This window comes from Halichoerus grypus, chromosome 3 (genome assembly GCF_964656455.1).
Source record: "Halichoerus grypus chromosome 3, mHalGry1.hap1.1, whole genome shotgun sequence".
Classification (NCBI taxonomy): Eukaryota; Metazoa; Chordata; class Mammalia; order Carnivora; family Phocidae; genus Halichoerus; species Halichoerus grypus.
The window spans coordinates 125725289-125747123 of record NC_135714.1 but is presented as its reverse complement, the minus strand read 5'-3'; the positions used below and the strand labels follow the sequence as shown (position 1 = coordinate 125747123).

Genomic DNA, 21835 nt, shown 5'->3' with positions numbered 1-21835 from the left:
TGGGTGAGCTGCTATCCTGAAAGCACGTGATGCCCAACTTTGGCTTACCCGTGCACACACATCACTTGTAGGGTTTCCACTCCACTCAAAATTATAACCCACCTCCCTATAGACAACACTCCAGGGTGTTAACATAATCTCATGGAATCAGTAAAGAGTACAATCATTAGATTCTATACTTCCAACCTATATTGGCATTTAGTAGTTGGGAGGTTATTTGTGACCCTAAACACAGATACAATGTTTTACTTGTTTTGCCATTGTAATGAATGTAAACAATTTCTATACAGATTAATTTACTGGCTAAATTTGTGCATTTCTTGAAAATTCATGTATCAGATAATGTAATCTTTTTTTTTTTTAAGTTATTACTTATTTGTTTGACACAGAGAGAGAGAGCACAAGCAGGGGGAGCGGCAGGCTCCCCGAGGAGCAGGGAGCCCAATGCGGGGCTCGATCCCAGGATCCTGGGATCATGACCTGAGCTGAAGGCAGTCGCTTAACCAACTGAGCCACTCAGGCGCCCCAGATAATGTAATTTCTTGACAATTCAAATCCATCATCAGTTTAGTTTACAAGGGTGGATATTTGAAAGGGTCTGTAACTCCCTTTCCTTCTTCTCTCCTGTTTTTGTCAGTCTTCTTTGTAATTATTGATATTCTGCTTTTTGCATAATTTAAAGTTAGAGTAATCCTTTGATAAACTTAGTAATAACTTTTCTTCGACACTGCCATTTGCAAGGCCCTTGCATGCTCAAAAACCAAGAAGGAAATTGGCATTTATTTGCTTTCTTTGGTTCCTTCTGCTTTTGTCTCAGACCGTCTGATTTTATCACCAGGTAGCTTGTCTGTGTGCGCGAGTATAAGCCAGGGCCAGAGGAGTCTCGCTCCACTTTTTTGGCGTATTTCTTCTCTCTGCGGCATATGTAACTCCAGACTCATTTTTTTCAATGTAGGATCTGTAAATGCTTCAGAAGCAGCCACTCAGTGACGAGGTCTAGCCTCTCTGAGAATGTCATTGATTTAGGGGTAGTGATGGCATTTTGACCAGAGCTGTGTATGCATGCTGGGAGCTGGTAAGAAGTAGGTGAAATATGGTCAGAGGAAGGAGGATCTTGACTACTAAACGTGGGAGCTCCTGGGTATTTTTTATTAAAGCAACGCTCAGTAAGTAGAAGTGAAGACCAGTAGAGGCTGGAGGAAAGAACCTCTGAAGATAGAGAGATCAGTTAGGAAACTTCTGGAAATCAGGTGTAGAATGACCCCCCTCTTCCATGCTCACAGACCATCAAGAGCCACTCAGTACTAAACAAAATGGTAAAGCGAGATGGACAACTGCTACTTTGCCCCACAAAGCAGGGCAGCTTGCCATGGTCAGAGGAGTCCACAGGTCTGATACGTGAGACTCCAAAGCATCAGACTCTTACAGCAGGAGGCAGCTGTGGACAAAAGGCATGAGGGCTGGGAGCTCACATCGTTTGGAGGGATTTCTCTTGACTCTCCTGGGCAGAAATCGGGGAAACTGCAACATCTTATGGTCTCCTAACCTAGAGGACAGGGCTGACAGAATGAAGGAGAAATAACCACTAAGTATTGTGAGGCTTTTTAGCTTACTCAAACGTTTTCTTCTTTTCCTCTGGAAGAAGATCAAAATAACTAAACCGTATACATATTATTTAACCCAAAAGGTTTACTTTCTAAAATGAATGCTGGTTAAATGACTCATTACATGAGTTTTAGAAAGAACAGAAATTACACAAATGTACTCCTGTGATGTGAAAACATGTTAAACTGTCCACATTATTTAGAACTATAATAAGGTATATAAAGTCTTGGATTCCCAAGAGGGAAGAATCGTATGGTCAAATGAGGACGTGTAAATTATTATCCATTGTTATATGAATGTAAAACAAAGTTTTATTTGAATTTTCACCAATTGGAGATATTCCAGATGATCTGACTTCAAATGTTGCTATGGAATGGAAATGACGTTTAGTCTGGTGATTGGCAGGTAGTACCTCAAAGACATAAGCAAGTCTCCTTCCCAGCAGTTGCAGATATTGATTTTCCAAAAAGCTTCTTTGCAAATGGTCAAATGGGAATAATTAATTTGGAGATAATTATTCTCCTGAGCCCTGATGGGTTGGTTAGCTAGTGTGCAAGTATGAATAATCAATGTTTAATACTCTACAACGTGACTACTGGAGTAAAATTTTGAATAAGAGTCATATAAACATTTTACATCTATTATTAAAGAAAGATGTCATGAGAAAGTCAAGTGTTTACACATAATATTTCATAAAGAGAAAATTAATAACCTTTTAAAAAAATTAAAGTTCTGTAGCATGTGCTAAACATTTTAAGTTAATTGCACATTTTAAGTTTTGCATCATAGTTCAGTTCTAAAATCCCATTTTAAGTTCAAATAGAAAACATCTGTTTTCATGCTATTCTGTGAAAAGAGATGGTATATATTTTTTAAATCACTTGTCTAATTTCCCCAGTGTTGCAAAGAGTATATTGGAGTAATTCTGAAATGATTCTTACTTGTAACATTCAAGATTGTGATCAATGTTTTCAGCATTATTGTTAGCACTTCATTGTACCGCTGCTTTTCCTGGGAGGTGAGTATAATTTTGCCACCGTTTAAGTGTATCTATTGGAAACCAAGAGCCTCACTTAAAATTTATCATGTCTTCAAACAAAAATTTGCCATTTAAAGTCATATTGCAGAATATTATTGCTCAGAATAGCTTTGTTTTTTATGGATAATTACATAGAAGAAAAAAATAAAGGCTGAGGAAAAAGCACTTCTCCTGGGCTTAGTTAGAATAAAGACATTCCATAACATCTGGCATAGACCACGTGATTTCACTTGAGTTTTAGGTCATTTGGATTCTTGCAGCAATTTCCCCTCACAACCGCTAGACCAAGTACGTAATATCTAATTCTTTTTGGCTTTAGTTTGTTTCAGTACTAACCGGCCCCTGAAGCGAGGTGATCACAGTGACAGTGGGTTAGTTATCTTCCTCGGGGCTGAGGCACCAACTTTGTCTTACTTGTCCTGGGATCCTGATTGCCTTGCTCAGGGGTGGGGACACAGTGGGTCTGAAAACTCCATAAACCAAAGAAACGAAGGAGGTGACAGTAAACTGATGCCTAATTTAAACAGCTTTAGTGACAGTGTTCAACAAGGTTAGCACTGGCCCGCCATCCCGTGGACCCCACTGACTCTATGCCACCCAGATCAGTGAGGGAAGCCAGCATGCCCTTCCATCATCAACCCAGACAGTCAAAATAAAATGGGTACTTTTCATTTCAAGACCTACTGTGGATATCTGGCTGCTGAACGGCAGCACCTTAAAAAGGTAATAGAAACTGAAGAGATACTTATTTTAAGTACTCTTTGGGCTCAATAGATCTCACCCTGCAAACTGAATCTCAGAAAAATCCAGTTGCTTCCCACCATTGCCCATCCACTCAGCAAGCTCAGGGCTGGCATGAGAATCTGCTTCGCTAAAGACCATGACTTTGAATAGTCATCCCAGAAATACGATTTTGTTAACAATTAAGTTAGCAAATACGTGCAACATTTAACAAATAATAAAATTTTTAAATGCCACCGAGTTCTAAGGCTGCAGAAATCACTCTTAGTAAAAACGTGGACTAAAATTCCAAAGGTCGGCAGCAACTCTCTTACTGTGGAATCAGAGCATATGTTCAAACCTGCAAATATATTTGTGGTTACTTCCTACCTTAAACACATTGATAGGGAGATCAATGACCACATAGATAAGGTCTCCAAGGGCAAGGCTGGCTATCAGCGCGTTGGGGCCATTCCTCATACACTTGTTCTGGTAAATGATCCTGAGCAGAGTTGCATTCCCCACCATTCCCACGATGAAAATAGTACAAGATATCACAGTGTTAATGTATTTGAAAGCTGAAGTAATCTTAGTCTGCTGCGGGCAATACTTGTGCATTGAACCATTGCTAGGTAGGGCCAAATTAGTGGGTCGATGAGTGGTAACCAGGAAGTTGAGTTCCGTCCCATGAAAAACGGTGAAGTCATCCGCTGGAGTGCTTACGTTTGTGTTGTAGCTCTCAGGATGATCACTGATTACACATCCAACCAGCGCTACCCAAAACGCCACCTTGAGGCAAAAGGTTTCCATCGCAATGCAAATTTGAGGAAGTGTCTCTTATTGTGTTGCCTTTATACCCTCACTTTTTTTTTTTTTTTTCACCTGGAAAAGAAAGGAGGAAAAATAATTTTGGTTACAAAATCCAGCTGCCAATTAAATTGTAATCAATGATCATTTATTACTTCAAGTAAAAAGCAGTATATATTTGGTAATTGGATAAGATCATCTGTGTCAGGTTATCCCATGGCAGGAAAAAACAAAAGAGAAGACCAAAGCTCCATTATGGCAAATTCTTTATCTCTGTCTCTGTCTCTGTCTCTCTCTCTCTATGCCTCTCTGCCTCCTCCTCTTTCCCTCTCTCATCTCCATCCATAGCTATCCTTATATCTAGATTATAATATGGATGAGGATATGCCGGTCTTTTCTTTAGTAGATGAAAAGTTACTTTTTTCTCTCCATTACACCTAGGCTGATAAGAACCTGAATTACAAAAATCTTCGAGTTGAGATACAAAATTTTATTTATTAATGGAAGAGAAAAGGCATTATTTGCCAAGTAGAACTCACACGGTATTAATTCTAAGAATCACCCAATTCTGTAATTCAATATTCCAAAATGGGTTCTGTTTTGCACATGGTAAATAATGGATGTGGGAATAAAATACAGCACAGGTAGCCATTTAAAGTGTTATAAAATGCTCTTTTGAAATCAGAACTCTGGTGAACACCATCGATACATTTAACAATCTTTGTTTCAATTAAAAATTATATAATTGATAAAGACAAAATATTTATTTTATTGAAAATCTTGATGAATAATGGGTACAATCCACCTTTGTGACAGGAACTTTTTTTCTTTTCCATTCCTCAGAAATTATTATTACAATATTTGCCAATGAGTGAAACTGGGAGTAGTGGCTTTCTCAGGCCAGCCACAGTATTTGGCTTTCCAAGGGACATCTGTCCCATACTCTCTTTTAAACATCCCATGTAGCTACATTTAAAAGGCCCACTGCACCGAGCACTTGACATGCATCGTGCCATCTAATGCATACAGTGCTCTTGTGAAGGCGATACACTGTTCCGTTATAAACATAGGGAACCAGAGGCTCAGTAAGGGCAAGTAGCTTGTCAGGTCCATGGGGTAGTGGAAATGTTGATTGTAAGGCAGGTTAGTGTGACTCTGAGCCTGAGCTCTTAGCCACTAGACCACACTATCTCTCATTCTCTTGCCTTCTTAGCGCTAAAATGTTTCAACGGAGTCTCCAGAGTTTTGATGAAGCAATAGGCTCGGGAGGATGATTACATGTTTTCGAAAGATCATTTGTGGTTTATGCTTAATTGACTTGCAGAGAGCAAGTGGTCCTTCCTGCTCAGAAAGTCTAGGTTTCTACTTTAATCCTTAAAGATGTTGGGGAAAATGAGGGGGTTGGTGGTAACACAGTAATCAAAGGTAAATAAAAAATGGCTCCTCCCATTTAAATTTTTTGTACATTTTCTTCCCCATGAGTTTTTAATGATTCTTCAAATGAAGACCCATAAGCTCATTAATGCAGTGGCATGTGTCTATGGTTTATATGTCCAAGTCATAATTTAATTTTTTTTTAAATTGTGTCCTTTTTCTTGGTCTATTTATGGTTGGTATTAACCACTTTTAGGAATTTTGACAGTTGTCTTGGGAAATCAATAGAGCTGATGTTTAGACAATATATAGATGAAATAAGATTTATTCAGTTTGTATAGAAGGTCTGAAGTAAGTACAAGGTGCAAATACCATATACTTTTGCCTTCGCCTGAGATTTTTCCCAGGAACCCGAAACAATAATGACATTGTATGTATATTAATAATTTATTATATATGCATCTGACTTGAGCTTTACAACTCTAGGTAGGCAGGGGCAATATTCCCATTTTAATTGGGAAATTGAGTCTTGAAGAAGTTAAGGCTTCATGGCCAAGAAGGGGCAGGACAGGTATAATGCCTCACTTTGCTTTGCTTAATTATAAGTAGTTTGCCATTGTTTCCTGCTTTTTACAGTTTGGAGTGAATAGTTGACCGAATGTTGATAGACCCACAAAATGCCACTACTTGCATTCCACACTGGAGACCAGGACTCGAAGAACAAAGCATATCATCATTCTCCTCTTTAGATCATAGCTATGGGAGAAAAGAAATCCTTCAATACCTTGTACTATTTGATGGCTAAAGCCTCCCACTTTCCCAGTTGGAATGGACCCTTCAGTAATGTTTCCTTAAAAATAAGAGAGAGAAGGCCTTTCCTGGAAATGGAGTGGCTCTTTGCCCAGTAGAGTCCACTAGGAGAATATTTAGTGAACTGACCTGGCTATCATGGGTGATTATGACACTCAGGAAAGGTACCACTATAGTGTCTGAACATTAGCATGATGGTTTGCTTCATCGGCTGATTATGCAGGAGGTAAAAAGGCCAAGGCTGTGGGTTCTTACCAAGGTGTGAGCTAGCTACCACCAAAACCACTTTCCTTCCTCCTCCAACAATGACACCACCACATCATTTCTGATGACATCTCCATCAGCTTTCTGCATGAATTAAGCTGCAGAGCTAAGGGATACTTGGCAAAGGTATGTAGGTATCATATTATCATTGGGTGAAAAATACAAAACCAAACAAAAAAAAAAGCCTCTCAAATGCATGTTCCTCCAAGGATGAATCTGTAGCCGTTTTCCATGGATCTAAGCCATGCTGTGCTTGGAACCCTCAGTCATAATCAGACCTAGTTCTCTAGTGAAGCATCTCAGGTTCAGCCCAAGGTTTATAGATTCAGCATTCTTCGAATTTGGTGGAGTTCAAAAGCTATTATTAAGGAAGAGGACTGAATCCTTAGGCTTACACTGTAAGCATTTAACATCTTGGATTCTCAGGATTAAAGGTCGCCTATATAATTAGTAATTTGGAAATCCCAACCTTACTGAAATGGCATAAATTTAAAGCAGGTAATTTACTGAAATGACTGCCAAGGTATTTCTCAATTAATTAACACTTAGCACAGAGGGGGTAGTAGGTCGGAGGGGGGGAACATCTACAGGAGGAGAGAAAAAAAAAAACCCCAAATAAATAAACCAGAAACTTTTTACTAGTTTTCCGTGGGTTCTGCTCTCTGGGTAATAAATAGCAACTGCTCTTACTGACGACGCCTGACTATAATATGCCTCCCACCCCACCCCCTCCGCCGCCAACTCTATCCGGGAACTCTATTAGGATGGTGTAAACAGAGGCTGATTATCTAGAAACAGCCGTTGTTTTCTGCACGTGAAACGCAACAAGTGCCCTTTAAAGGAGAGCACAGAACAAAACGCCCAGACCTCTGCAGGCAGGTTTCCAAACTAGCCGCCCTGGGGTTTTTCCAAAACACATCAGTCCCTCACACCGAGTGCCCTTGGCTACCCTTGGCATACCCCGAGTGTGCGGGGAGGAGAAGCAGGCGAGTCCGAAAAGGCAAACTTCACAAGTAGGCTTTGGAGCCACCGACAAGGGCGTGATGTTCCACAAAGTTCTCGCATGCTTGGGGAAAAAGGGAGACCCAGGGAGAACCGCTGGTTTTCCTCTGACTAAAAATCCGAATCCCGCCCGGGGAGGCTGGGGGGCTTTCGATCAGTCCCCCCAACCCCCAAACGTTTCCGGAGCGCGCCCTTCCCGGGGAGGTGCCCGCCCCGCCACGCGCCCTTGGGCAGGTGGGTACCAACCCCTGTGCGGAGGGTCGCCAAGCGGCGGGCGCCGGGCTCGCCTCTCCTCCCAGCCGAGGGGCCCGGGCAGCGAACCCCCCACCCCCACCCCCTCCCGGCTCCCTGAGAGGAAAGAGTTGCACCGACCGTGGAGCTTGGCGGGCTCAGACAGCTGCGCGCACCCGGGCGGGAGGAAGCGGAGCCGGCGAGGGTGGGTGGTGGACGTCGCCCGGCTCCCGCGCCGCGGCGGCCCGTGAGGCGCAGCTGCCTCCGCTTCAGAAAGCTTCCTGGGCACGGCTTCTCCCGGGAGGTCTTCCCGAGCCTCCAGCCTCTGGCCACCGGGTGGGACGGAGCCTCTCCACCTCCTGCCCGCAATCGCCAGACCAAAGGGATGACTGTACGCGCGCGCGCGAAGGCTCGCAGAAAAAGAAAACTCCAGGGAAACACGCCTCCCGTCTGTCCTCCCCTTCTCCTCGAAACACTCCCAGACCGTCTACTCCACTCTGGGACAGCAAGAGCGTCCCAACCTTCCAACCCTCCCAAGGCTGCCACTATAAAGCGCAAAGCGGCCGCCCCCTCCCAGGCCCTGAAGGGCAAGAGTCTTTTAACTCTTTCCTTCCCGAAATAAAGGGGGGTTTGGCAATCGAAGGAGGAGCGTTTTACCGACAAGACTCAGAACTGAGGAAGGCCTTGCTGACAAACCCATTCCCTTCACAGTCAGTGTAGGCAGATTTGATCCGCGAGGGAAGGACTCCAGCTAGAGCCAGGGTCCCAGGGCAGGGCGGTCTCCTCTGCATTCCCTGCCTCTTGGCTTGGCTTATATGCCCCCTCTTAAGCTTATCGCATGTTCAAGAGCCACCTTAGACAGCAGTTGACTGGATCAAATTTTGCTTCTATCTCCTCTCTAGAAGCCTGCACCCCAACGCTCCATACCGCGCCAGGGTAAGGCAGGAGAGTCTGTGGAAGGGTCCAGTGTGTGGCTCAGAGAAACTCGGGATTCCTCAAGAAATCCAAACACTGAGGGTGCAGACACTGCAGAAGGTGGGTCTCAGCATCTTTCTATGATAGAGTTTTATCCTAAATTGGGGAGTGGGTGAGGAAGTGAGGGACAAAGGCCACTGCTTCTGCCATACAAGAAAAAATTGAGGGCTCCTTAGAGGAAGTTCTCCCTTGGAGTCCTTTAAGGCACTACTGGTGTGAGACATATTGTGGAAAGGTGAGTTTGGAGCACTGGTAACATTATATCACAGGCTGTTCTGGCTATCTACTGCAGCTAAAGAAATTCATCCTAAAACGGTAGTGGCTTGAGACAACAGCAGTCATTTATTTTACTCATCATTCTGCAATCTGAGCAGGGCTTGGCTGGGACAGCTCATCTTTGCTGGGGCTGGAGGCTCCGCTTCCAAGACAGTTCACTCACTTGGTGATGAGTGTTAGTTTTCTCCCTGTGTGTCTCTCTACAAAGTGATTTGTAGGGAGTGATTTGTAGGCTTCCTCACAGCATGGTGGCTTGGTTCCAAGAAGGAGTGTCCAAAGAGTTGGAAAGTGGAAGCTGCCAGTTTTTTAAGGTCTGGGCCTAGAGACTGGCACAGTGTCACTTCTGCAGAATTCTATTACAAAGCACTCACTGATCCCAGATTCAAGGTGAGGGGATATTGACTCCACCTGTCAATGCAAAGAGTGCAAAGAATTTTTAGGGGGCATCTTGTAAAAGAATCGAAGAGATGCACAGAATATCACCATTGAGTGGGACCTTAATAGTCATCTAGTCTGACTGGACTAGGTATTATCCTGTGTATTAATCTACTCTATCTATAGCTTTCCCATGACATCTCTGTCAGTCAGCCGGGATAACCAATAGCTTTCATAAATAAGTACCTTAGTTTGCACTGAAAAAAAAAGGTACGCCTTCAAGCACATGGTTTGGCAAGCTGGGAATATTTCCAGGGAAGAAAAAGTTATTGTTTCCTCCAGAAGAGGTAGTTCTACACCAGGGTTCACACGTCAGAATGTGAAACATGTGCTGGGTTTTAGGCCCTACTCACGCTGTGACCAGACACACTTGGACAGTGCACAACTTGCGTAACTGAGCATATTAGTCTATCCAGTCTTTGGTAGAGCACATCCATCGGCCCCTATATCCTGGGAACAGCTCATCCCACTGTGGCACAAGTCTAGTGATTAAAAATTCCTCTTCCAGATGTGCCTGGGTCGCTCAGTCGGTTAAGGTCTGCCTTCAGCTCAGGTGATGATCTCAGGGTCCTGGGATCGAGCCTTGCGTTGGGCTCCCTGCTCAGGAGGGAGTCTGCTTCTCCCTCTCCCTCTGTCCCTCACCCCCGCCCTCTGCTCATGTGCATGCACTCCCTCTCTCAAATAAATAAATAAAATCTTAAAAAAATTCCTCCTCCACATGCATTAGGATGTCTATTATCAAAAAAGCAGAGAACAAGTGTTGACAAGAATGTCTAGAAATTGGAACCCTTGTGCATTACAGGTAGGAATGTAAAATAGTGCAGTAGCTGTGGAAAACAGTATGGCAGTTCCTCAAACAATTAAACATAAAATTACTGTATGATCCAATAATTCTATTTCTCGGTATATACCGAACTTAATTGAAACCAGGGACGCAAACAGATATATGTACACCCATGTTCATAGCAGCATTATTCACAATAGCCAAAAGATAGGAATAACCAGAATGTCCATCTGTGGATGAATGGATAAATAAAATGTAGCATACACACACACATAACACTCTGAAATATTATGTAGCCTTAAAAAGGAGTAAAATTCTGATACATGCTCCAATGTAGATGAAACTTGAAGACATTACACTAAGTGAAATATGCCAGATGCAAAAGGACAGCTGCTGTATGATTCCCCTTATGTGAAGTGCTTAGAGTAGTAGTCAAAATCAGGGACAGAAAGTGGTATATGGTGGTTGCCAGGGCCCGGAATTGGGGGAGGAACGAGGATGTGCTATTTAATGTGCTTCAGAGTATGTTCTGAAGATGGGTGGTGGTGATGGTTGCACAACAATGTAAATGTACTTAATGCCACAACGGTATGCTTAAAAATGGCTATGATAAATTTATATTACGTATATTTTGCCACACAAAAAAATTCTCCCTGACATTAAGATGAAATCTACCTCTGTATCTTACCTGTTGATCTGCCGTACATGCTCCTAAAATAAATTTACTGCTTCTTCTAAGAAAGATCTTCAAATATAAATAAATACGTTTTGTGTGGATCGCCAGCATAGATCTGCCTTTGTAAGGGATTGGGATTGCCTCATTCTAGGTGAGAACAACACAAACTTAGTTGTTGGAGGTTTATATTCTTGTCTTTTCTGCTTTACCTTGAGGAAGATGACTTCCGTAGATTTAAATCTGTTTTCATTTAAATTAACTACTTCCACTAACCCCTCTCCCCATATACAGGACTTTATATACTCACCCCACTTTTATATTCCCTGCTTTGTACTTTTTTTTTTTTAAGATTTATTTATTTATTTGAGAGAGAGAGAGTGTGTGTGAGAGCACGCGCACGCAGCGGGGAAGGGCAGATGGATGGGGAAAGAGTATCTCAAGCAGACTCCCTGCTGAGCATAGATCCTGAAGCTGGGCAATTTCATGACCCTGAGATCACGACCTGAGTGGAAACCAAGAGTCAGATGCTCAACCGACTGAGCCACCCAGGTGCACCCCTGCTTTGTTCTTTTAATGAACATATAATTAATATATTTAACTAAGTTTCTCAACTTGACTTCCAAGGATTATTTCTTTCCCCTGGAAGGGTAGGTTGAATGCAGATTTGCAGGTCTTTGGAATTTCCAGGAGACTTTCTTAATCACACTTGACTTCTGGTTCAAACAGCTCATAAGTGGAGCATTACTGTAATGGTAGTTACATTGACTTTTCTCAGCATCATATTATCATTATTGATTTCCTGAATAATAATTGCTGAAGATTAAGAAGTACTCAAGATAGCACTTAAAAGCCAAGTTCTCATGTGCCCTTGGGATAAAAGTTCTTAGGAATTTAAGTTTCTTGATTCAAACTTGCAAATCCATTTCACAATTGCCAATTCTTAAGATCTTCAAACTTGAAGTACAATAAAAGATTTGCATTTCATAGTATTTGCTAAAAATGTTGTGTTCGCTTTCAGGGCCCCCTGGGGAAAGAAAACATGAAGGGGTCAGGGAAGAACCACAAAGATAAAGAAAGGCTGGAAAGCTGGTTGTGAGAGGAGAAGGGGAGAAGCTGGGGACATGCACATCAGAGACCCGGACCCATCACCGTAGCCTTCACACTGGGCAGTGTCAGGGTCAAGGCTTGCTGTTGACAATGTACCTGGAGAAGAAAAAGCAAGCCCGGTGAGTTTAAGTTCCATTTTTAATTGAAATTCACTACAGGCAGTTTTTTTAAATTTATTTTTTATTTTATTTTATCATGTTATGTTACAGTTTGTTTTTTTAAAAGGAAGTATTCCCAAATGTTAGCTTGTGATAGGTTGCTGAGGATTCTAAAGTGTTTTCTCACTGCAATAATGTTGCACATGGTGGCCAAGACTGCAGGTGACCTCATCCAAACCTACTTAAGGCCTAAGGCAGCCCAATGTTTTGTAAACCACTGGTGGCCTCATTGGAGGGCTAAAAAAATCATTCTATCTTAGCATTACTAATGATTAGGCAAGCAGATATTAGTTGTCCTCTGATGACATATTCTGTCTGGCCACAAATGTTTAACTTAAGACTTTAGCTATTCTAGTTTCCAGGAAAGATAGGAGATAGACCTGCAAGTTAGACAAATGCCGTGAGGAAACAAATAGACAAATCCAGAAAGTGTGACATTTTACAGGACAGCTAGCCCCATCTCCTCAACAAGTCAGTCAATGAAAAGGGGTATTTTTCTAGATTAAAAGAGACTTAAAGGAGCATGGCAACCAGCTCCATTGTCCTGAGGGTTCAAGATTTTGCTAGTGAGGACTAGAGGTCAAGATGGGTACTATGAGGACATCATTGTGACTCTGACTCTTGAATGCTCCTTTAGGTTGGTATGGGCTTGGGAACTGTGGGCCGCACTTGTAATAAAAGACAACAAACAGGATATGTGTAAGCTTGAATAAAGAGACTTAATCAAAAGAGGTGGTAGCAGGTGTCCTGTGGAATAACCTCAGAGCAGGAGAGGTAAGGACAATTAGCTTACAGTTTGTTCTTTAGATATGTCAGGGCAACTTACGATAGATTTTGAAATTGGCAGAAAAGATCACTAGGTGTCCTGTCTAGTGCATTTTTCTGTGTTATCTGTGCCTTCCATCACCTTTGTGAGCTCTTTTACAACTCTGTAAGTTGTAGAAAACTGATAGCCATACAAGAGATTCTTGAACATTGAAATTAAAATTAATTTTGATTGGTACAGATGCAAGCGATTCTTGCCTTTTGGATGTTGACCAGTTGTCCTAGTCAGCTCATGCTGCCCTAGTAAAATACCAGAGACTGGGCAGTTTAAACAACAGAAATTTATTTTCTCACAGTTTTGGAGGCTGGAAGTCCAAGATCCGGGCGCCAGTGTGCTCAGGTTCTGGCTTCTTGCCGGGTCCTCACATGGCAAAGGGAAAGAAAGAGAGAGAGAGAGAGAGAGAGAGAGGGAGAAAGGGTATATACTCCGGTATCTCTTTTTATAAGGGTACTATTCCCATCATGAAGGCACCACCCTCGTGACCTCATCTAATCCTAATTACCTCCCAAGGCCCTGTCTCCAAATACCATCACATTGGAGGTTAAGGCTTCATGGGCTCTGATCAACACTTTTAATGTGTGGAGGGGTATATTTGAAGGGGCAGTTTTCCACACCACCAAGCAGTTCTCCAACATCAGCTAGATGTTCAACAATTCAACTCAATGCTGACACTATCTTCCTAGAAATAGCATCAGACTCTCCAAGTGAAGGGCTCAGTCCCAAGAAATGGCACTCCACTTAAGACGCCAATCACAAACCCAGGTTGTTGTCTGTGCTTCTTACTGACCGGCTGTAAATCAGAGGTTCACATACCCTCCTCCTTTAGTTTGATTAATTTGCTAGAGTGGCTCACAGAACCCAGGAAAGTTGTTACTGATTTATGACAAAGGATAGCAAAGGATACTAATCAATAGCCCAATAAAAAGATACATAGAATGAGGTCTTAAACAAATAAGCTTTTGTCTTTATGGAGTTTGGGGCCCAGCACGGTGGTATGTGGGAGCCATCTGGTTCTGCAATCTGGAGGCTCTCTAAACCCTCTCTTTTTTGTTTTTTTTATGGAGACTTCATTATGTAGGCATCACTGGTTAAATCATTGGCCATTGATCATTGATTCAGTCTCAAGAAATCAGGGCATGGACTAAAAGTTCCAATCCTCTATTCATGGTTGTTTCCCCTGACAATTAGCCCCCATCCTTAGTTTCTTTCCAAAAGTCACCTCATTGACATAGCCTAGTTGTGTTGGAAAGGGGCTTGTCATGAATAACAAGACACTCATTTCACCTTTATGGATCTGAAGTGTTTTTTTTGGCATTGAGGTCAAGAGACCAAATACTATAACAAAAGATTCTCTTATTGCTCAGGAAATTCCAAGGGTGTTGGGAGCTGTGAGCCAGGAATTGTTGATGAAGACAAAATACATGTGAGACATATACTTTGGTCATCTGAATGACCAAATACATATTCCTTATAAATCACAATATCACAAGGTTTCAATATATGAATTCAAGGGGGAAACAAACATTCAGTTTATAACACTTTGCCCCTAGACTCCTTAAATGTATGTCCTTCTTGCATGCAAAATACATTCATTCTAGCCCAACAGCCCCCCAAAGTCTTAATTCATTCCAACAATAACTCTAAAGTCTTAGGTCTAAAGTCTCATCTAAATATCATCTAAATCAGGTATGGGTGAGACTAGAGATATGATTCTTCCCTAAGGCAAAATTCCTCTCCAGTTGTGAACCTGTAAAAACCGTGCTTCCAAAATATAATGGTGGGACATGCAGAAAGTAGACAGTTTGCTCATAATAAGAGGAAGTTGTAAGATCACATCATCTATAGGCTTTTTATGCTTTAGGAGTCTATGATTTATTTCTTGTGGAGCTCACAATTTACATATGTTTTTTTTTTTAAGATTTTATTTATTTATTTGACAGAGCACAAGTGGGGGAAGTGGCAGAGAGAGAAGGAGAAGCAGGTTTCCCACTGAGCAGGGAGCCTGATGCAGACCTTGATCTCAGGACCCTGGGATCATGACCTGAGCTGAAGGCAATTGCTTAACCGACTGAGCCACCCAGGCGCCCCTACAATTTACATATCGAAATAGAAAATAGGAGCAAGAAGACAGGTTAGTGTTGAAGGGGTTAGGAACAAGTCTACCCAAAATGTGCCACTTTGGCAGGTAGACTATTTTGAGCTGAAGGCAATTAAGACCCAGCAGATTACCTTTCCCTTAAACTACCTAAAACATTTTAGATAGGGGGCCTGCCCCAGAAAGAGGGCTACTACTGAGAAATAACTTTTTTTTTTTTTTAATTACAATGACCTATCTGAATGGCAAGACAAACATAATTACCAAACATCTGCTTTTCTCATCCTCTTGTGACTCATTCTTCTCCTCTTTGAAGCCCCAGGCCCTTATCCCATTCCTTAGCTCAAGATGGCATATAAGCCTCAATTGTCTGGTTTGTCCTGGGGTCTCATTGTTTTTGCGGGGCCCCCATATGTATGTAATTGAAATTGTTTTTCTCTAGTTAATCTATTTGTTAGATTATTTTTTTTTAATATTTTATATATTTGGGATGCCTGGGTGGCTCAGTTGGTTGAGCATCTGCCTTCAGCTCAGGTCATGATCCCAGAGTCCTGGGATCGAGTCCCATATCAGGCTTCTTGCTCAGCGGAGAGCCTGCTTCTCCATCTGCCCTTCCCCCTGCTTGTGCTCTCTCTCTCTCTCTCAAATAAATAAAATCTTAAAAAAAATCATTTATAAAAAAATTTTTACATATTTATTTGACAGAGAGAGACACAGCGAGAGAGAGAACACAAACAGGGGGAGTGGGAGAAGGAGAAGCAGGCTCCCCGTGGAGCAGGGAGCCCGATGCAGGGCTCGATCTCAGGACCCTGGGATCATGACCTGAGCTGAAGGCAGACGCTTAACAACTGAGCCACACAGGCACCCCTATTTGTTAGATTATTAAACCAGCCAGAGAACTTAGAAGAAAGGTAGATGGAAAGTTTTTTCCTTCCTCTCCTACAGTGTGTTTCTTAGTATAAAGCATAAGGGTAGAGAATAAAGTGGTGGTGGACAGAGCTTTGGTGGTTTGGTGGCCAAGTTTAAGGCAGAAATCCTAGAGATATTTAAAATGAAGAAAAACAAAATAGCAGCCAGCTTATGCTATATAACAACCCCCACCCCCAAAGGAACATATTGGATTAAAACAACAATAGTATATTAGCTCATGATATTGTAGGTCAGCAGTTTTGGTTAGATTCATCTGGGTGGTTCTTCGGCTGGTCTCGGCTAGGCTCATTCATGTTGTAGAGTTTCCTCATGTATGTGCAGTCAGCTAGCATTTGATGGCCTCACTCACATATCTGGCTCTTGGCTGGAGCAAGGGATTGGCAGGGCCATGTGTCTTCCATCATCAAGCAGGCTAGCCTGGCTCATTCATCTGGTGGTATCAGGGTTCCAAGTGCAACAAGCAAGGGCAAGACCCAGTAAACAAAGAGTCTTCCAGTGTCATCTTGCACCATGTTTGCTCTCATCCCATTGACCAAAGCAAGTAACATGGTCAAGGCCAGAGCCAGTATCAGCGGAGACTAACCAAGGGCATGGAAATAGTGAGAGAACTATTGCAGTCATTTTTGCAAACAATCTCATGAAACCAAGAACTGTTTTGGGGGAAAAGGTGCAGAGTAGATCTAGAGGGTGAAGCAGGAGGAATAAAAAAAATGACTCTATGCCAATATTTATTGAGTAAATACTGTGTACCAGGTTCTGTGCTAGGAATAGAGATTTTAAAAACCAGTAATGAATAAGACATAACCGTATTCTAAAGAAGTCTAGAGTCTAATGGGTGAAAAGATATATAAACAGCTTAAAAACAGCCCACCAAGAGTTAGGATAGAGCTATCTGCTAGACAGGGGCTCGGAGAACATTTTCTGTAAAGGGCTATCTAGTAAATACTTTGGCTTTGTGGACCCTACAGTCTCTGTCAAAGTTACTGGACTTTGCTTTTATTGAAAAAAAGGAACCATACACAGAATGTGAGCAAAAAGGCCAGGTGAGGAAGATTGACAGTGAATCCATCAGGGTACCAGGAAAGGGAAGCCCGGTTTGAGGGGCAAGAGAAGTTTATGTAAGTGGGAAGCAGATGAATTCAGTTTTTAAACAGTTTGAAAACATTCAAGTGGATGTGATTGATATCTAAGGGCATATGGAACTATAGGCCTGGGTCTAGGTGAGGCCTTCAGGCTTGAATGAGGGTAGTGATCAGTATCTGAAGCCATGAGTTGGAAGCATTTCATTTGGAGACTAAATGTGAAAAAGAAAAGGGCCAAGAAGCCAGGATGAGCCTTGTAGAAAGCATTCAGTTAGGGTAAGCAACAACCAGAAGCTTGTGAAAAGAGAGGGAAACATCAGAGAAAGAGCCAGGGAAGGGCCATATCTGTGCTGGGAAGAAAGAAGAGAGTTATAGGAACGAGTGGGTGGTCAAGAGAGGTCAAAGGGAATGAAGAGTGAGAATGGGGTGGGGAGATGGGCAATAAGGGGGATATTGTTCTAAGGATGTCAGGCTGGGCCTTTAGGCAAACTCCTCTGCTTTACACACATTCAAAATAACTTAGTAATTAGAAACAGTGCAAAAAGACATGCAGGGACATTGCTAAGTAGTGAGTATAAATCTTTCTGCTAAATTTATTTTTGTAATATGTGGAAGAAAAGTCAACGCCATCTACAATTAGCATGTACTACATTGGGCTTTTTTTCAAGACTTCTTGGTAAGTTTGGAAAAGGAATTTTATTGGGGAAAACAATTCTACTTATATTTTGCAAGCAAAGGCGAAGAAGAGACAAAGAAGCTTGCACGTAAGGTAAAGTTTGAAGCAAAGCCTCTTCCTAATTTCTTTAATTTATATTTTTGAAATGCTGCTGAGATGTTTTTCATGACCTCACCTGAATCCTGAGTTAAGGAAAAATGACTGAGACTTCCAGCTTTTCATGTATTTTTATTGATTAAACTTAGGTAGTGTTTAATGCAGTGTGTTCTGCAGCAAAATGTTCCAAATTTTTTCATCTTAATTTGTCAACCAGAGCTTTAAGTCTGCTATTCTGAAATCAATATCCAAAACTGGTTGATGGGTTTTGTGCTGTGAAGAATTTAGAATTGAGGTTTCACAATTCCATTCTCAGCGCGCACAGCCAACAATAGTCATCTCCGGTGGATATGAGGTATTCTTATCCCTCACCTGGGAGACATAGAGGTGGCTTTGCCTGAAGGGTGATGGACAGATTGGGCTGCATCTCAAGGACCTTTGTTTACAGCTTTCTGATTTGAATATATCTGGGAGGACATCTGTATTTGTTTGCTAGGACTATCACAACAAAATCCCACCAACTGGGTGGCTCAAACAATAGAAAATTATTTTTCACAGTTCTGAAAGCCAGAAGTCTGAGCTCAAGGTGTCAGCAGAGTTGGTTTCTTCTGAGGCCTCTCTCCTTGCCTTCCAGATGGCAGCCTTCTTGCCTGTGTCTTCACATGGTCTCTCCTCTGCATGAGTGGGTTGAGTACGTGTGTGTCCTAATCTTTTCTTCTTATAAGGTCATATTGGATTAGGGCCCACCATATGATCTCGTTTTGCCTTAATTATTTTTTTAAAGGCCCTATTTCCAAAAACAGTTAGATTCTGAGGTACTGGCAGTTAGAACTTCAGCATATGAATTTTAGGGGGTAACATAATGCAGCCCACAACATTTAATATTTGCACCCATGGCTTGAAATGCCTCAATTCTGTGGACGTATTTAGCACACCCCACTATACTCCAGGCTCTATAGCTCTGCTCCAACTTGCCACTTCATGTACTGACCTTTGGGTTTGCGTGACTTAAGGTGTTCAGGTTGCTTTATGTGCTTTTAAATGTACATATTTCTGTGGAAATATTTTAAAGTAGGCTGTGGACGTCATAGCATTCACTTCTAAAATAGAAGAACATTTTCCTATTGAATTTATTTATGACTTTATTAAATGTTTATTTTTTATTGAATTTATTTGTGATTTCATTAAGTATTTATTTCTTCTCAAGCATATGAATTCAATTTTGATGTTTTCCCAAGGCACTTATTTTTTGCTGTCCTCTTTTAATCAAGTGTGCATAATATCTTCTGTCACAATGTTGGTGTTCTGGGGTGCGTGGGTGGCTCAATGGGTTAAATGTCCCTCTGGCTCAGGTCATGATCCCAGGGTCCTGGGATCGAGTCCCACATCAGTATCCTTGCTCAGTAGGGAGACTGCTTCTGCCTCTGCCCCTCCCCTCCACTCGTGCTCTCTCTCTGGCTCTCTTTCTCTCTCTCTCAAATAAATAAATAAATAAATAAATAAATAAAATCTTTTAAAAAACTGTTGGTGGGATGCCTGGGTAGCTCACTCGCTTAAGCGTCTGCCTTCCGCTCAGGTCATGATCTCAGGGTCCTGGGATCGATCCTGCATCAGGCTCCTTGCTTGGCGGGGAGCATACTTCTCCCTCTGCCTGCCGTCCCCCTGCTTGTGCTCTCTCTCTGACAAATAAATAAATAAATAAATAAATAAACAAACAAATAAATAAATAAAATCTTTAAAAACTAAATAAAAATTAAAAAAAAATTGGTGTTCCATCAACATTTTATAATTCATAAAGCATCCTGTGGTTACATAACATTAGGAAATGCTGATGTAGGTTTCTCAAGGATGTGGTTATGTGTCATTATTCCTCATTTTAGTAATACTATGTGGATATTAGTCACTACAGGTAAAGTTTATTCATGCTATCTTTTTGTAATTTCTAGCTATGTGAGACTTAGAAAAAAATCATGCCTTGAGTATATTAAGCTTTAGAGATTGTTTTTGATAACATTTTAAGCTCTTTTACTTCGAGCCCTTACCTACTTTATTCCTTGGAAATGTTCTTTAATGTTCTTTTTTTCATTTCTGGTCTGTGGCAATATTTCTCTAGAACATTTCTTTTCCTTTTATTTAATGGCTGCTAGGAACTATCTTGAGTTCATATACAAGACTTCGCCTCATCCCCTCCTTCTATCTTTATTCAGAGCCAGTTCTAGAATGCTGAGAACCACTGTGTCTGCTTGCATCTACACTCCCAACCCTGGACCCTGCGAGGATCTTCACTGTCTTCTACCTCAAACTACAGGAAACTGAAACTCCTGCGTGTCTTGTCTCTCCATTGGCATTGCAAATGGAATCCTACTAGTCGGTATTTATCATCTGTTACAGGCAAGGCCCTACTTCTGAGTCTAGGTGCTCTTGGGGGTTAGTCAGACAAATACATTTGACCACTCTCAAGCAAGTGTTATCCATTGAGCCTTCTGTAGGTGCCACTCATGCTGACCAGAGTACCCTCCCAGTTCCTTTTCAGGAACACCCTCGCATCCTTCCATCACAACCTCTGATGCACCTAGCTGGTGAGCGCTTTCCAGACTTGGCCAGCTGAGTCCACTTATGCTTATCACTCTGGGGTTAGAATGCATCCATTTTCTCTGTCTTTTAAATTACTTAAATGCTTGTTTAATTTTATTCATTTTTAAAATTATCCTTATTTAGGCTTTACAACGGAAGAGAATATAATAGATGTAGTCCCTGGTCCCACAAATTTTAAAAGCTAAAAGGATGACCATGCATAGTAATCATGCTGCCCACCCTAGGATAGAATATTTCCATGATAAGAACTGGACTTTTTTTTTTTTTTTTGGATAATAGTTTGCATTTAATTCACTCAACTTTTTCAAATTGCGTTTATAGCCAACATATTTTTAAGCTTCAGAGTATTCCCATGAGAAAAGTAGGGCAGGTACAGGCAAATCTCATTTTCTTATCAGTTTCTCTGGAAATTACATCATAAGGTAAATCGTTGTAAGGAAATCCTATTTTCCCCAAAGGAAAATTTTAAATTTGGAAGTTTCACACCTTATTAAAGACTCCCACTTATCTTGAGGTATTTTAAAAAGTGTAGTAGCTGTTCAATAAAAAACTTGACAAAATGCTTTCACATTTTTTTTTTCTCACTGGCAACGTTCTTAAAAAAATAAAACCCAAGTTTCACCTTTACTCTCTTCAACATCCTCAATTTGCCCAAAGTTATGAATGTGGTTGCTTGATACCAGGTATTTAAAAGCTTCCATCCTTCACAGATGTTGGACTTCCAAACATTTTGTTGACAGATATTGGATATCAGGGTTCCTCACACTTCATTGATATCTATAAATATTGTTACTGGGCTATAAGCTCAGCATTTTAAAAATGGAGCATTATCACAGTAGCACTACAACTGGAATAAGATAGGGTCTTAATTTAAGTACATATACTTTGGATGGTGGCGACGATGAATTACTAAAGGCTATAAAATTAATGTGTGTATTAATTATCATTACATGAATATAGCTAGGAGCAAGGAGGGATCACTCATTGTAACAGGAAAAAAGGTTGAGTATAGAGGTACAGTCGTTCCCCCTTACCTATGGTTTTGCTTTCCCAGCATTTCCAGTTACTGTGGTCAACCAGAAGCAGCTGATCCTCCTGATGAGTCATCAGGAAGGTCAATGGTAGCCGAACGCTACGTCACAATGCCTGCGCCTTTCACCTCGGGGCATCTCATCACTCAGGCATTTTGTCATCTCCCATCATCACAGGAAGAAGGGTGAGTGTGGTACAGTAAGATATTTTGGAAAAGAGACAGAGAGCACATTCACATAC

General features: G+C 41.5%; 1 protein-coding gene across 1 annotated transcript in view; it reads right to left on the bottom strand.

The window, feature by feature from the left end:
- The window catches only part of EDNRA (endothelin receptor type A), a 57829-nt gene extending 49412 nt beyond the window's left edge, over positions 1–8417 (bottom strand). Inside the window, exons 1-2 of the mRNA XM_036117136.2 lie at positions 7994–8417; positions 3755–4246 (exon numbers count right to left, since the gene is read on the bottom strand). Coding sequence (XP_035973029.1) covers positions 3755–4174 — 420 coding nt within the window. The 5' untranslated portion in view covers positions 4175–4246; positions 7994–8417. The remainder of the gene's footprint in view (positions 1–3754; positions 4247–7993) is intronic.
- Positions 8418–21835: the final 13418 nt, after the last annotated feature.